The sequence below is a fragment of the Brassica napus genome, chromosome A4 (assembly GCF_020379485.1).
Source record: "Brassica napus cultivar Da-Ae chromosome A4, Da-Ae, whole genome shotgun sequence".
NCBI lineage: Eukaryota > Viridiplantae > Streptophyta > Magnoliopsida > Brassicales > Brassicaceae > Brassica > Brassica napus.
In genome coordinates, this window is record NC_063437.1 from 16,303,173 (window position 1) to 16,318,958 (window position 15,786).

The 15,786-nt window shown below is 36.4% G+C and overlaps 3 protein-coding genes across 6 annotated transcripts; all 3 read left to right on the forward strand.

Moving 5' to 3' along the window:
- The first annotated feature begins 1,260 nt into the window (after positions 1–1,260).
- LOC106348389 (E3 ubiquitin protein ligase DRIP2) lies at positions 1,261–5,632 on the forward strand. Its single transcript, XM_013788125.3, has 7 exons — positions 1,261–1,830; positions 3,089–3,188; positions 3,566–3,878; positions 3,980–4,404; positions 4,517–4,567; positions 4,714–4,786; positions 5,132–5,632. The coding sequence occupies exons 1-7, from the start codon at positions 1,713–1,715 to the stop codon at positions 5,312–5,314; spliced, it is 1,263 nt and encodes a 420-aa protein (XP_013643579.2). The 5' UTR covers positions 1,261–1,712; the 3' UTR covers positions 5,315–5,632.
- Positions 5,633–7,712: 2,080 nt separating this feature from the next.
- On the forward strand, positions 7,713–9,589 carry LOC106348388 (probable WRKY transcription factor 21). 2 transcript variants are annotated; one of them, XM_013788122.3, is made up of 5 exons: positions 7,713–7,973; positions 8,053–8,113; positions 8,220–8,922; positions 8,988–9,113; positions 9,208–9,589. In XM_013788122.3, exons 2-5 carry the CDS (start codon positions 8,110–8,112, stop codon positions 9,350–9,352), a joined length of 978 nt encoding a protein of 325 aa, XP_013643576.2. In that variant the 5' UTR covers positions 7,713–7,973; positions 8,053–8,109; the 3' UTR covers positions 9,353–9,589. The 2 variants fall into 2 exon arrangements, with proteins under 2 accessions (XP_013643576.2, XP_022543336.2); XM_022687615.2 differs by lacking the exon at positions 8,053–8,113 and having other exon boundaries at positions 7,740–7,973.
- An 899-nt stretch (positions 9,590–10,488) lies between these two features.
- Positions 10,489–15,136, forward strand: LOC106348387 (BTB/POZ domain-containing protein At2g30600). 3 transcript variants are annotated; one of them, XM_013788121.3, is made up of 13 exons: positions 10,489–10,712; positions 11,207–11,996; positions 12,123–12,452; positions 12,529–12,759; positions 13,091–13,252; positions 13,380–13,592; positions 13,696–13,743; positions 13,825–13,883; positions 13,970–14,102; positions 14,210–14,284; positions 14,386–14,466; positions 14,621–14,689; positions 14,787–15,136. In XM_013788121.3, the coding sequence occupies exons 2-13, from the start codon at positions 11,211–11,213 to the stop codon at positions 15,003–15,005; spliced, it is 2,406 nt and encodes an 801-aa protein (XP_013643575.2). In that variant the 5' UTR covers positions 10,489–10,712; positions 11,207–11,210; the 3' UTR covers positions 15,006–15,136. The 3 variants fall into 3 exon arrangements, with proteins under 3 accessions (XP_013643575.2, XP_013643574.2, XP_048633839.1); XM_013788120.3 differs by lacking the exon at positions 10,489–10,712 and adding an exon at positions 10,728–10,885; XM_048777882.1 differs by lacking the exon at positions 10,489–10,712 and adding an exon at positions 10,868–10,885 and having other exon boundaries at positions 11,204–11,996.
- Positions 15,137–15,786: the final 650 nt, after the last annotated feature.

Consider the following 15,786-nt stretch of genomic DNA (forward strand, 5'->3'; position numbering starts at 1 on the left):
GCTTGCCAAAGAATAGTATTACATAGAATATGAAGAAGAAGAGGATCTTTCAGCCATTGATCCCTCATTAGACCTCGATGACACGCATTTGACACATGAGGAAAGCTCGAAACCGCAAGAGCTGTGATCTCTCTGTATAAGCTTGCTTTCTCTTTTCTGTAAATATCTTGTCTCTAGGTCTATTAAAGACGATGACTATTCTGTTTTAGCTATTAGGTCTTTTGTAACAGACTTTTCAAGCTTAGTCAGTTTGACGTGTAACAGACCTGGCCGAAATCAACTTTGATTCAAAACAATGACATAAACGACAACACTCCACACGTTCTATGATTTGGAACGTAAACAATTTGTATCTAATATACATAATATGATGAGAAGTTTACAATTAAAATTATCTTCAATGGATTATTCTATTTTTTCCAAATAAAAATAACTTTATAATGTAATTGAGTTCTAATAATACTCTATTTAAGAGTAAATCTGTTTGTTATAGAATAAAGATGGAATAGTGTTGAAATATTTTACTTCAAATTCTATTTTTTAGAATAATAAAAAAAAAGTGAAAATGAAAATGATCTAAGCACGATTAATGTTTGTAACCACAACGGTTAGGTCCGTGGATTACAATATTTGAATTACAGAGCGTCTAAAATGACTTACATATATTTTTGGATATAATTTCAACATAAATTTTGTCTCATAATTTTTATTTATAGGCTTATAGCAAGTTTTTGAAAACCATCAAAAAATTCCAATGCTTGATGTCCAGATTTACCCCGATGTATTACAATTAATTTTACAAAAAAAAATTATTGCTATTTTATAGTAATCATTTTGTATGAATTTTTATAATTATTGCATCCAATCATTGAGAGCCAAATACTCTGTCAAATCATTTGTTTCCTCTATAATTTATTTAAGAAAATAATTCATTTTTTCTCTATGTTAATCAAAGTTTACCATTTTTTAACCAAGTTGCTTTGGTCTAGTGGTATAAGAGCTCCAGCTGGAGTGTCCGCCATGGGTTCGAGCCTTGACCACTGCGGAATTCACATATGGACTGCAGCATCCGAGACCGAAGACTGTTACGCGGTCAGCCATCTGGTGACCTTCGGATCCATGCTCGTTTCGGTCTCTAGTCTAGACCACCACGGTGGGGCCATGATACTCGGTTATCAAAAGTAAGAAAAAGAAAAGTCGCTGCGACTTTGTAAACCCTAAACACATTTCTCCGGCCTTCCGTTCACACCCACCAAAAAAAAAAACGAAACTGGAAATAAAATTAATTTTAAAAAGGTGAAAAATAAACAAAACACGAGGAAACAAACGTCTTTTTACTCTTCTTCATTACCGGGATGGTCTCTCTTCTCAACAAGACCCCTTGATGAGCCTTAAGCTTCTTCAATTCATCAGATCGTCTTCTTTCCTCCGAATCTCTCACAATTAACAAACCCTCTATTTATCTTCCTCCAAATCACCAACCGCCTCCTCCTCTCTCCGTCTTCTTCTTCATCACCTCTGTTTCGTCCGAACGATTGCGATTTTTTTTGTACTCTGGCCTGTTCTCGTCAAATAGAGAGTGCAGATTCAGTCTGATTCGGATTTAAAGATACCAAGGTGGTGGTCGTCGTCGTGGTGGTTTGCGTCTACATGCAGTTTTGGGGATAGTGTACGTGAGAGAGATTAATCAAACCAACACTCTCTTGGTCTCGATGGAAGGAGAGATGGTGAGTAAGGTGAAGAGGGAGAAGGTGGTGGCATGCATGACTTGTTCTCTCTGCGACAACCTCCTCCGTGACGCCACCACTATCTCCGAGTGCCTTCACACCTGTTAGTTAGCTCTTCCTATTCCACGTTTGATTTCGTTAAAGTTTCCTAATTGCTTGCCTTTCTCGTTGTTTGATTGACTTTCTGTGTTGTTCTTACACATAACAATCTCAATCGATTTGATGAAACTGTCGATGGATAGTTTGTTTGTCGACCAAAAAAAAAGCTTTAAACTTTGCTTACATTTACGTTTGGTTTTGCAATTGCTGGGCTTTCTCGTTGTTTGATTGAGTTTCTCTGTGTGTGTGTTTATGAATAGTTTGTTTGTTGACCAAAAGCTGTAAACTTTTCTTACAAGAATCTTCCTTTGTTCCTCTATTTAGGTGGCATTTTTTGGTGGGTCTTTTTATCTTAGTCAACGATGGTATTATATGGGTCGTCGAATTTGGGTTTTGTCTAATCATGTCATTCGTTATACCTGCATGTTGTTAGTTTAGGTGCTTTGTTTATATCCAAGCATGAAAGTTTTGTGTTGGCAACTGACCATTACTACTATCTCTTTTTTTATCACCCAATCACTCTTCAAGTTGCTATTACCATTAAAGCGGATTTTAGATATATCTTTCTGTTTTTGTACGTTAGTTTTGTGGTGTATATAGTCTATGGTGTTAGTGATCTTTCTGCATTGCCCAACTATGTACTACATTTTCCTTTTAAGACACAGCATCAATCAATGCACAATTCCAAACTATACACAACCACCTCTCTCTCTGTTACCCTGTTTACTCTGATTGCAAAACCAGTTAAATAAATATAATGCAGTCTGTCGTTCTGTAATTGTGAAGTTAAACTAGGTAAATCTTATTGCTATGCTCATTAGATCTGATCCAAGAAAAAAAGTAAATGTTAGCAGTAACGATTTTCCATAGCATGATTGATCAAATTTCCCTTCAATCACCGGAAGTTTCTGAGATTTTAGCTGCCTTTCCTCAGTTGTAGCACAATCTCTTTACTGCAGTACCATAACTAGGTCCTCTCATTTGATTTGCTGTTTGGTTTCTGGGGATACAGGCTGTATGACCATTAACCGTGTTAACTATCTAAGTATGTATCAAGTATCAACCATTTATCTACAAGCTCCTGCCTTGACAACTGCTATTACATGATGCAGTAAAAGCCATACTAGTTACCAGCCTTGCTATCTAGGAGTAGGAAAATCTGTGCTTGTATCTAATTAATTTGGGATAAAACATTTTGTTCTTACTTGATAGTTACTACCCATTGAGATGAGATAATTTATTAGATCACTTTTTGAATGCAGTTTGTAGAAAATGCATATATGAGAAAATCACAGAGGATGAGATAGAGTGCTGTCCGGTATGCGATATTGACCTCGGGGGTACCCCGCTGGAGAAACTAAGGTAAGTTCCTCTTCTCCTCTCTTACTGCTACACAATTTACTTATGAGTCTTGGTTAAGCAGTGGTTCCTTCATTCTATCTTATAGTTTAATCCTCCACTGTTAGAAGCCCTTTTGGCTTTTGTTGTTGATGAAACAAATAACTTTAGCATAATGCTGGATGTTAATCATGTATAGTTATTTGATTTAGAAGCAGTTACAACCTGACTGTGTTCATTAGCTTTTTGCTGACATGAACTATTTTTGGTTAGAACCAGAATTGATTCACTTTTGTACTCTTATCTCTCTCAAAATAGACTACTAGTTATTATGCTAGTACGAACCTTTGTTGGTGGTGGTGAAATTATGCATTCGCTAATTATTATTCATAATATTTCAGGCCCGACCACATTTTGCAAGACCTGAGAGCTAAAATATTTCCTCTAAAACGAAAAAGAGACAAGGATCTTGAAATCACATTACCTGCAAGGAGGAAAGAGAGGTCTATCTCGTCTTTGGTGGTGAACACACCTAGGGTCTCAGCACAAACTGGCACAACAGGAAAAAGAACAACAAAGTCTCTCATGAGAAAAGATGTACGTGGTAGTAGTGGTTCATTCACTAAGAGAGGTGTGAAGAAGGAAGAAGATCATCATACCGAGAGCGCAAGCTCCCCTGAAACACTTAAAAAGTTCACTCAGAAGAAAAGGCAGGTAAAGAAGATACTGATTACTTACTCTCTGTCTCTTTTATTTTTGGTACACTATGGAAAGTAGTTTCTGCATTTATTTATTCTTTTTGTTTTTTTGGGCAGTCTTCATATGCAGAGGCTAATCAGTCCGTATCTAATCGAAGAAACAAGGATGTTGCTGAACCTTGGGATTCGTTACATCTTATAAATTTTCTTGTGGATGTGGCAAACGGCACAAAGCCCTCATCTAGTTCTCAAGGGTTGGACCCAAAGTCTGAGCATGGAAACGCATCTCACATTGATGTTCAGGGGAACAAAACCAAAACAAAGGATCATAAACGAAAGTGGAAGCTTGAGGAAGAGAACACCACTAATGGTGATCCTACAACAACGGAGACTGCTACGGTTAAAAGAACACGAAGGACTCGCCGTAAAAGGTCATCCGCTTTTGGTGATCCAAGAACTCCACCACTACCAGATGCAGAGAGTCTGAAACAGGAGAGGAGAAATGGTCCGGTTTGGTTCTCACTTGTGGCTTCAAATAATCAGTGAGAGATTCTTGCTCTGTATCTGAGTTTTCTTTTAACCAGTGTTCAAAAATTTTCTTATCTTTTCATTTCTATGACTTGGTGGTATCTTGACAAGGCTTCCTGGTTTCAGGGAAGGAGAAACATCACTGCCTCAGATTCCAGCAAACTACTTGAGAATAAGGTAATTTTTCTTCTTATTCTCAGTAGAGTCTTCTGTTTTGTTGAGCGATATCTCATTACTTACTTCTGGTTTGAGAGAGTCTAAATTTCTAGTTTGGAAGAGTTATATTGAACAAGAGTTGATTTAGTGTTTCATTATATGATTAGGGATGGAAACATTCCAGTTTCTTTTATCCAAAAGTACCTCATGAGGAAGCTTGATCTCAAGAGTGAAACTGAGGTAATCAACCTTTTTTCTCTGCAGTTGCTACTTTGCTGTTTCTAGCTTGTATCCACTAGCACTCAGGTCTAATGTGGAATCGTATAGGCCGTACTTGTATAGATCAGAGTCAATTCTTACATTAAATAGAGTGGTTATAAGGTCCATAATTGTTAGTGTATTATATTGAAACTTTTATGAATCACGAGCCAGTGAACCACAAATATAAAGCTAATGGGTCTCACCGGTGTGTAAAGCAGCTAAACTCGACAATGACCTTACATGTTGATTAACTAAGATCCTTTATTTAATGTTTGAACTAAAACCAACTCTCCCTTTTGTTCACTTTTTATTAATTTTTAACAGGTAGAGATAAGATGTATGGGAGAACCGGTGATCCCAACGTTGCAGCTTCACAGCTTAGTGGAGCTATGGTTGCAAACAACAACTTCTAAACATGAAAGAGTCACTGCATCGATAGGTTCCTCTGCAAAGGAGTTTGTAATGGTGCTAGTTTATGCTCGGAAGCTCCCTGAATGCAACAACTAAAAGGAACTGTTCAAGACTCTTATGCAGAAGAAAACAAGATTAGTCATCTTCTTAATTGATTCAGCTCAAGACCGAGAGAGGAAGAAGTTAAGTGCAGGAGCAGTCGAATGTGTTGTCTAGTTTAGTAATAAAATTATAAGTTTTTTTTCTTTTTCCTTTGTAATCTTAAAATGAATGATTGGTGAGACAGACTTTGTTTGTCTAAGAATATTCAAATAGTGTTACAAAGGAGATTGTGTCCTTTTTGGACGTTTGAATGTATTGATTAGATAGGAGGATAATGTTAGTTGTCATTTCTATGAATATTTGTTTCAATTATTGTGAACCGAGTGACTTATAACAATTTTATTGAAGTCAACCCCCAAAAAAAACTTTGAAACGAGTTTTGCCATTTCAGTTTTCAAACTTTTTATTTATTTATTGTATTAACATGAAATAGAACATGATTAGCTTTGGATGCTAAAAATGTTAAGATTGATAATATGGGGAAAAGCTTGGAATACTGGATTGTTTTTTACCTAAGCAAAGGGAACCGTGGAAAAGTTTTATTAGTACTATAAATATTTTTTTGTCTTCCTGTAAGCTTAACTTTTTGCTAAACACATCATTAGATTCTTACTAAGAATCCGTAGAAGAGAAAGAGACGCTGTGGTAAAACAAGTAACCGTTAGAACCAAAAAGGTTTTTACTTGTAACTTCTATTTTTGGTACTACTTACGAACAGGGAGACTAATTCTTCTTTGCGATATATTTTCAAACTTTATATTTATATATTTTATAACTTCAAAACTAGCTTTGGATGCTGAAAATATTTACCTATCAAAGGGAACAGTTGAAAAGTTTTATTACTACAACTATATCTTTTGTCTTCATGTAAGCTTAACTTTATGCTAAACACATAGAGAAAGACACGTTGTGGTAAAATAAGTAACCGTTAGAAAGAAAAAAAGCTTTTGCTTCTACTTTTGCTTTTGGTTTTACTTACAAAAAGTAAACTTTGAATTAAACGTTATTAATCTTCATTTAACTTCGTACTAGGTAATAATCCGCGCCTTGCGCGGAATGTGATTATTAGTTTTCTTTTGTTTTTTTAATAAGGAGACATTAATCTGTTTAATCTGGATATTGGTTCTGTTTTAGGTTGTTTTTTGGTTTTTAATCTCCTAAATATCCTAAAATATAACTATTATTTTAAATTAATATTTATTTGGTTTGTTCAGTTAAAATGTTGGATGTTTTTTTTCTATGATAATCAAAAATTACTATTATTTGTTTGTTTTCATGTTATGAATCTTTGATAGTCGTGATGTCGAACTAATGGTTTCATATTATAGTTTCTAAACGGATAATAGTTAAAAAAAAAAAAATATTAAAACAAATCATTTTACTACAATTTGGTCGATAATGAAAGAAGTATTAAGAAAATTAATATTTTAACTTCCAAAAAAAAAGATATTTCAGTGGTGGTAAATACTTAGTTATAAGGTGCTCACGTTAATGTGCACATGTATGTATATGTAAAAGTATATAAAGATAATTGATATATATAAGGATGATGTTAATTAAATATTAAATGACAATTTTTAAAATAATACATGAAAAATAAAATTCTTAAAATGAAATGATTTAAACTAAAAATATTGTAAAATTTATATAAACTATAATATATATAACTTATATATAATTCTTTAAATATATGTATATATATATGCATATAACAGATCAAATTGGGTATCCGTTCCTATAAATATTAATATTTGTGATTTGCTTTTTTTTTAATGGATATTGAATTTTAGTATTTGATTTGCTTCGTAGAGTAACAGATATCTAGATTTTTCGGTTCGAATCAAAACGGATAACGAATCAAATCAAAATTTACGAATATTGTGTCCAGCTCTATTCGTAAACAGTAAAAATAACGTAAAGAAAAACCATGCATGTGAGTTTTATATTAGAAAAACGTAAAGTACATAGTATAAACATATTTATGTAGAGTTTTGCTGAGAAGCTCTCTACATGTGACATGTGTCCATTTTAGTGTGAACGCATTTATTACAATGTTTCTACACGTGACATGTGTCCAGTTTAATGTGAACGCATTTATTACAATGCTTCTCCTTTAATATATAAGAGATATAACGATGAGGCAGATAAGCCACAGCTGTTATTATGAAGCTGCTAAATTTTCCTTAATGAAACTATATTTTAATTAAATAATACAAAAGTTTATGTCAGGAGTTTGATTATTACAGAGAAGACTAATTGCTTCTTTACGACAAGTTTAATTAATTAAAAAAAATAAAAATTCCGAATCTTACCTAAATTAAGGTCTTTGAATGGGACCCACCTCTGTAAGACGCCGGTTTCGTCCCTTCTCTCTCTTTGCTTTTGTCCAAAATAAAGTTTCTTTTTTTTTTCTCCTTTAAAAAATGATTTCTTGAAACAGTCGGAGGGGATGCCTTGAGTTATTGCAGAAGCTAGAGAGAGAGAGAGAGAGTGTGTGTGTCTGCGTGTGTCAAAGAAAAGTCTTCTCTTTCACACCTTTCGTTTTCTCGAAACCTCTTTAAAGAAGATGGTGGTGGAATCTTGGGTTTGACAACTCATCACCAGCCCTACTCTCTCTCTCTTTTAAGCTTCCTTCCTCCAAGCATCCACCAAGGTCCTCATCACTCTCTCTCTCTCTCTCAATTCCTTCTCCTTTTGGTGTATCAAGTTTGATTTTTCCTTTGATCTTGTAGTTAAAGAAGCAACCTTTTCGTCTTCAAGCTTAACAAAGCCAACTTCTTTTTTGTAGAATGGGTTTGTGTAAAAATGGAAACTTTACTATGTGGGTCTTTCCCATTTCGGTTTCTAAGATAGATTAGTGTTTCTTTTTTGTTCTTCACTCTTTGGAAAAAAAAATTAGGGCTCGACATGGAGGAGATAGAAGGAACCAACAGAGCAGCTGTAGAGAGTTGTCATAGAGTTCTTAACCTCTTACATCAACTAGATCATGGGAGGAGTTTAGTGTCTGAAACTAGAGAAGCTGTGTCTAGGTTCAAGAGAGTTGGGAGTCTGTTAAGCAAAAGTGTGGGTCATGCCAGGTTTAGAAGAGCCAATAAGAAGCCTCTGACCCATTTGTCTCAAACCATCTTCCTTGATCCTTGTCTTCTCCAAACAACTCAACTTCCAGAATCATCTCAGAAACTCCGGTCTGGTTTCCATGAACTGAGCTTGAGACCCAATGATTCTCTCACTTTAGGGACCCGGTCTTTCAGTTTAAAAGCCCCTCCTCTCCTTCAGCTTAACCAACAACAGCAGCAGCAACAGTTGCAGGCTCACCATCTACATCAGCAGCAACAAAGACATCATCAAGCTGAGATTATGCTAAGGAAGTGCAGTGGAGGGATAAGTCTGAGCTTCGATAACTCGAGCTGTACACCAACCATGTCATCAACTAGGTCCTTTGTTTCATCGCTTAGCATAGATGGTAGCGTGGCCAATGCAGAAGGGAGAAACTCCTTTCATGTGGTAGGTGATCAGAGTTTATTACCACACTCCAAAAGAAAATGCCTCTTGAAAGGAGACGAACATGGAAGCTCTAGCCGATGCCACTGCTCTAAGAAGAGGTCAGTTGCATATATTTCTATTTAATCAAGAAAGGTGTACTAAAACATTGTTGGAAAATTGACAGGAAACATAGGGTTAGGAGATCGATAAGAGTCCCTGCTATAAGCAACAAGGTTGCTGATATCCCTCCTGATGATTACTCGTGGAGAAAGTATGGTCAGAAGCCCATCAAGGGCTCTCCTTATCCCAGGTATAATAATACTCTTCTTGCTTGATCACTCTCTTTTTAGTTGATGTGTAAACTATGAGTCTTTTTTTGAGAAGTGGTGTGTTGAAAATTGCAGGGGATATTATAAATGCAGTAGCATGAGAGGTTGTCCAGCGAGGAAGCACGTAGAGAGATGTGTGGAAGATCCGGCGATGCTTATTGTTACTTATGAAGCAGAGCATAGCCACCCAAAGTTGCCATCTCAAGCCGTAACAACATAACTTTCGTTGATCCTGTGTGCGCAATGATGATAGATGGACGTTGAATCTGCTCTAATATTGTGTGTGATAAAATGATGGGCTTGTAGTTGGTTGGGGTGTGGATTTGCTTGTGAGAGGGTTTGGTTTTAAGGGGTAAACGTAGGATTTGTCAAGACTTTTTTTCTTCTTGTTATTTCTATCAAGTGTAATGCTCTTAATGCTTCGCAATTTTTCTTAATCTCAGCTTCCATTTGAGAATGTCTTACAAAGTACAAAAAATCATAAAATTAATTTTAATGGATACTAGAAAACCGAACGAAAGATGTCAACATAACTTTCATTGATCATGTGTGTTCTCTCCTATGTGCGGGATGATGATAGATGGACCTTGTGTGATAAAATGATGGGAGCAGTGGTTTTTAGTTGGGGTGTGGATTTGCTTGCGAGAGAGTTTACCGCAGTTGTTGGGTTTGGTTTAAGGATTACGAAACATATGATTTGTCAAGACTCTTTTTGTTTCTCTCAAGCTTATGTCTCGTAGTGATTCTAACAAACTACAAAAAGTTTATAAGATGCATCTTTTTATGGATACTAGAGGTGGCACACAGAACCGAACCAAATCAAATTGAAGTAAACCAAACCAAAATATATATTCAAATCATTTAAGTTGACGTTTGTAACAACCCGAACGATTCGGTTCGGTTTTATTTAAAATAAACTAAGAAACCAATGTATTAATTTAATCAGTGTAACTGAATATATTAACGATTTATTTAGTACTGTTACTTTCTGATTTAAACCTATGTTTTTACCACAAAAATTTCATAACTTTTTTTTTACTTTTGAAATATTAATGATCATTGGTTTATTTTATATTTTGTAAATTATTTTTAAACGAAATACATTTTTGAGCAAAAATTAAAACCAACATGAATTAAACCAACTTCATCATAAGCCTAGCCGAACTGGGTTAATCAAACTGAACCGAGCCGGAAATTGAATCTAAATGTCCACCTCTAAATTAGATTACTACTTTTTGATTAAAGTTACAAAATAGAATGTTCTTTCAACACTTAAAACGGTACTGATCATAATATATGCTTCTTAACAAAGGTTTTGTCGGAACAATCAAAAGCTCACTTAACATGGTATAACCCTCGAGTTATGATGGGGCCTTATACTCTGATGTTTATGGCCCATTAATCTTCACAAAGATAGCATATTTTAAAAAACAAAATATCTCATCAAATCAATCATCAAATATCGTCTTCTTCTTCATCGTTTACGGTTCTTTACTTTCCAGTTTTGGCACTTTCTGTTTATAAATCTTAAAGGATTAGATCTCTTACACGATCATGACTCACCCCTGATTGATTACAAGGTAAACCCTTATCCTCCTCCACCTCTTAAAAATATTTTATTTAATCTTTGTCTGTTGATATTTTTCTTCTTCCTTTTCTCTCCACCGTCGTTTTTCTCGTTTTTTTTTTAATTTATAATTACAACCTTTGTGTTGTGGTGGAGATTTGACGGCGGAGGGAAGCTCATGGTGGGGTATGTCGCCAGTTGTATGATGATATAAATGGGTTTCAGATATTTTCCGCCAAGTTGTTGGTTTTCTAGTAGTTTCTGGCTCTCTTTAATCTTTTTTGAAAAAGACCTTTCTTTCTTCACAAATTAAAATTAAAAAAAAAAGCTATGATCTTGTCTTAAAACATAGCTTGTCTGAAAAAAATCTTAACTTTGTGTGATCTGGGTTGAGTTTTGTTTGGTTTTGATCTATGTCTGAATGAGTGGATCCTATTCTCTCCTTTTTTTTATTTAAAAAAAAAAAAATATAAATAGAGGTTGATTGCTTCTGAGTCTTTTATGTAGAAACATGGTTGCGGCAAAGGAGAACAAGTTTCTAACCGTGGCACCATTCGAGTGCGCTTGGAGCGACGATCTCAAGTTCCGTGAACCGGGCCGAGGCTGCGTTGCCTTTGACGCCTTTGCTCACAACGACGTCACCGTGGTGTTCAGAGAGAACGTGGGGAGCCAGCATTACCATTACAAGAAAGACAACAGTCCTCATTACATTGTCATCATCGGCAGCAACAGGAACCGGAGGCTGAAGATTCAGGTCGATGGGGAGTCTGTGGTGGACGAGGAGGCTTCTGATCTCTGTCGCTGTTCCTTGGAGTTTGAGAGTTACTGGATTAGTATCTATGATGGGTTGGTGAGCATTGGGAAAGGTCGGTATCCGTTTCAGAACCTGGTGTTTCAGTGGCAGGACTCCAAGCCTAATTGTAGTGTGCAGTACGTTGGGTTGAGCAGCTGGGATAAGCACGTTGGGTATAGGAATGTGAGTGTGTTTCCTGTGACGCGTGATCGTATCTCTCTGTGGAAGCAAGTGGATTACCGTGAAGTTAAAGGAGATGAGGTGGAAGAGGAAGGGAATGGTTATGATTATGAACAATGGGGGCTTGGTAACTTTCTAGAGAGCTGGGAGTTATCGGATACGGTCTTTCTTGTTGGTGATGAGGAAGTGGATGTACCTGCTCACAAGGCTATCTTACAAGCCTCAGGTAGCTTTCCTTTGAGTGGAGATGTCATTCAACTTCGTGGTGTCTCGTATCCCATTCTTCATGCTCTTCTTCAGTATATCTATACAGGACGAACTCAGGTAACTTTGAAGCTAAATTTGAAAAGTGATATCAAATTTGTGGTAAAATTAGAATTCACCGTCTGTTATGAAGTTTGGAGATTCTTCACCTTCCTCATGCTATTCTTCAACTTTTTGTTTATGTAGATTTTGGAATCAGAACTTGCTCCATTGAGGGATCTAAGTTCTAGTTTTGAAGTGATGCCATTGGTGAGACAGTGTGAAGAATATATAAACCGTTTAAAACTAAGCGAGAGAGTATCTGACCCCTGTGAAAGAGTTGAGCTATCATGTCCAATTTCTCAGCCCTTGTCTGGTTTTATGTTCCCAACTGCTTTCCCTGCTGACGTGGCCAAGCTGAAGAAGTTCTACTCTAGCGGCGAGTACAGTGACGTAAAGATCTGTCTCAGTGACCATGGCGTCACTTTCCAATCTCACAAAGTCATTCTTAGTCTCTGGAGTGTTGCATTTGCAAAGGTGAGAAACTATTTCTTTGTGGTTACAGTTTTGATGTTGATGAAAATTTTGATTCTCATTCTCAATGAACATACAGATGTTTACAAATGGGATGAGTGAAAGCCACTCGTCGACGATCTACTTAACCGATGTGTCGCCAGAAGCGTTCAAGGCTATGCTTAACTTCATGTATAGCGGAGAGTTGAACATGGAAGACACTGTGAACTTTGGAACCGATTTGATCCATCTTCTCTTTCTAGCTGACCGGTTTGGAGTTGTTCCACTTCATCAAGAATGCTGCAAAATGCTCTTAGAGTGCCTCTCCGAGGTGATTTTTTCTTCACAATCCTCTTCAGTAAATGATGCTTCTCTCTTTTGCTATCATGTTGCTCTTCTTTTCCAGTTATATCTGTTACAATATGGGTTCTGTATGGTAGAGAGTTTAACGAGCCGTGGAGTTGTGGCTTCAGCCTTCTGAAAAAATAAAGAAAAAGAAACGAAATATTAATATTGTTCCATGTATATATTACATGCAGGGAGGGTGTTCTCTTTTTGGAAGAAGATCATACAACAAGAATAACTCTTTTATGCAATTTTGGGCGTGGAAGCAGACAATTTTGGGCGTTTTGTGAAAGCTAACCTCAGAACTTTTGTTGCAGGATTCTGTATGCTCAGTTCTACAAGTGGTTTCGTCTATCTCATCATGTAAACTCATTGAGGAGATGTGCAAGAGGAAGTTCTCCATGCACTTTGACTACTGTACCACAGCGAGTTTGGACTTTGTCTTGTTAGATCAGGCCACTTTCAGTGATATTCTTGAGGTGTGTTTTCTCTTGCACCAACCTTCTTAATCTTATTATAACCTCTCAAGAAGAATGATGAATGATGTCTCAACCTTTTATGGCATGTAAAAAAGATTGCAACATGTAATAATTCCTGAATTTGCAGTCTGTAGATCTAACAGTGACATCTGAGGAGAAGATTCTTGATGCTGTTCTAATGTGGTGCATGAAAGCTGAGGAGCCACAGCGTTGGGAAGAAATAGATGAGCTAATGAACTATTCTAATCCAGAAACTTTGTTCAAAGAAAGACTTCAGTCACTTGATGACTTGTTGCCTCATGTACGCTTCTCTTTGTTGCCATACGAGTTGCTTGAGAAGGTAAAGCAGATCCTGAGTCCTGACCCTTTGTGCTAGATGAACTTATAACATTTTCTGTTAAATTGATTATACTGATGTCATCTATGCTTTAATGATATTGCAGTTAGGAAACAGCAACTTAAGCAGACAAATCCCAGTATTCAATCGTCTTGTAAGTTTGTAACATTTTGTGTCCCCTTTCAAGACTTTTCTTCTCTCCAAGCCCTTTCTTATTGTGTGTTGTTGTGTACAGGTAAAGGAGGCTGCTAGTTTTCTGGCTTCTAGATTGACATGCCCAGGAAATGAAGCGACGTAAGAATTAAATAGTCATGTATCTTTTGATTATAAACATCTCCAGCGACGTAAGAATAGTCAGTTACTAAAGCTTTCATCTCTAGTTCAAGGCTCCAACACCGGAGATCGAGTTTCAAGGAGCTTCAGTACATACGCGATGGGGATAGCAATGGTGTGCTTCACTTTGTTGGTACATCTTATGGGAGTCATCAATGGGTCAACCCTGTTCTCGCAAAGGTTTAAACTCAATTTCATCTCACTTTTGTTGAAGTCATTTTACAAGAACAATGAATTTTTTACTGGAGCGAGAGTTCCTTATGTTTTGAATTTCTCGATGTTTCCAGAAAATCATCATTACATCAAGCAGCCCCACTTCTAGATTCACTGATCCAAAGGCTTTAGCTTCAAAAACATATGTGGTATGGGTCCACCAAAGCTTGTTCTTCTTATATGATTGGAACTTGGCTTGAACTATCCAATTTTAAATCATATGATTTTGACTCTTTTTTTTGGGCAACAGGGTACTTCCTTTGCAGGGCCTAGAATGGAAGACGGACGTATATCTTCCTGGTGGATGGTGGACTTAGGCGAAGATCACCAGGTCTCCTCCATAACTTCTCTTTCTATCACTTCCTCTGTTTGATGCAGTTTAAGAACTTCATAAACCATGCTCTCACAGACTAGAAGCAAAATAGTTTGTGTTTTTTAGTTCCATATATAAGAAACTAACATGGCTGAGTATTGTGGGGATGCAGCTTATGTGCAACTACTACACGTTCAGACAAGACGGGTCAAGAGCATACGCAAGGTCTTGGAAGTTTCAGGTACCTTAATCTAAATTTTTCAGCATAAGACTTGACGTCTTTGTTAAGACAAGCTGCTTAAGGAAGATTATATGTGTCTTCTTGATGGGGTATGAAGGGATCAATGGATGGGAACACATGGACGGACTTGAGAGTCCACGAGAACGACCAAACGATGTGCAAGGCTGGTCAGTTTGCATCGTGGCCAATCACAGCAGCAAATGCGTTACTTCCCTTCAGATTTTTCAGGCTGGTTCTGACCGGTCCAACCGCAGACACATCAACTCCGTGGAACTTTTGCATTTGCTACTTGGAACTCTACGGTTACTTCCGTTGAAAACTACACTTGTAATGAAATGGCCTGTTAACTGTCTCCACTACACACGTGTGCTTTTTGTTTTACTTTTTGTTGTATCTTTGAATCTTGGAAAAACTATTGAAAGAATAAAATTTAAGTGGCCAGGAAAAGTGTTTCTCAAGAAACGTGAAGCTAATTCCATTTGGGTTGTTGGGGTTTTCTTGCAAGAGATGTCTCCTGGTGGTAAAAATAAAATAAAATTGGAAACATCCTGACGATGTAGTAAGTAGTAACGTCTATTTGTGTGGATGGCTCGATGCCAAATGAGGTCTACTTTGTGTCTTTGTTTATTATAGAATGTAGCACCTATTGCGTCTTACATATCTTAAACTGCGCACCCTAATTTTTCTATCAAAGTTTTTTGTTGGTAAAATTTTCTATCAAAGTTTTGTAAACTATCTATTTATTTATTAATTGTGAATTTGGAAGGAAAGACCCAAGTATTCGAAGTATGTATTTTTTTTAAGCCTTCGGAATGTGTTTATTTTTGATACGGTGTGTTTGAGTCTTGTTAGTGGAATGATTAGGTTATTGATTGATTTGTTGAAATGTACTTGTGTATTGTTCGACACTCGACAGTTTCTTGAAAACTGCGTGTCTTGAGTTGTGGGAATAGTTATCAACACAATGTGACTTAACTCATAGCATTTCCAAGCATACTATATATTTGATTCCAAAATAGAATTTAGAGTAAAAAATATTTCAACATCAATAAATTTTCTATTTTATAACAAAATAAACAAAAGGTTTACTCAATAAA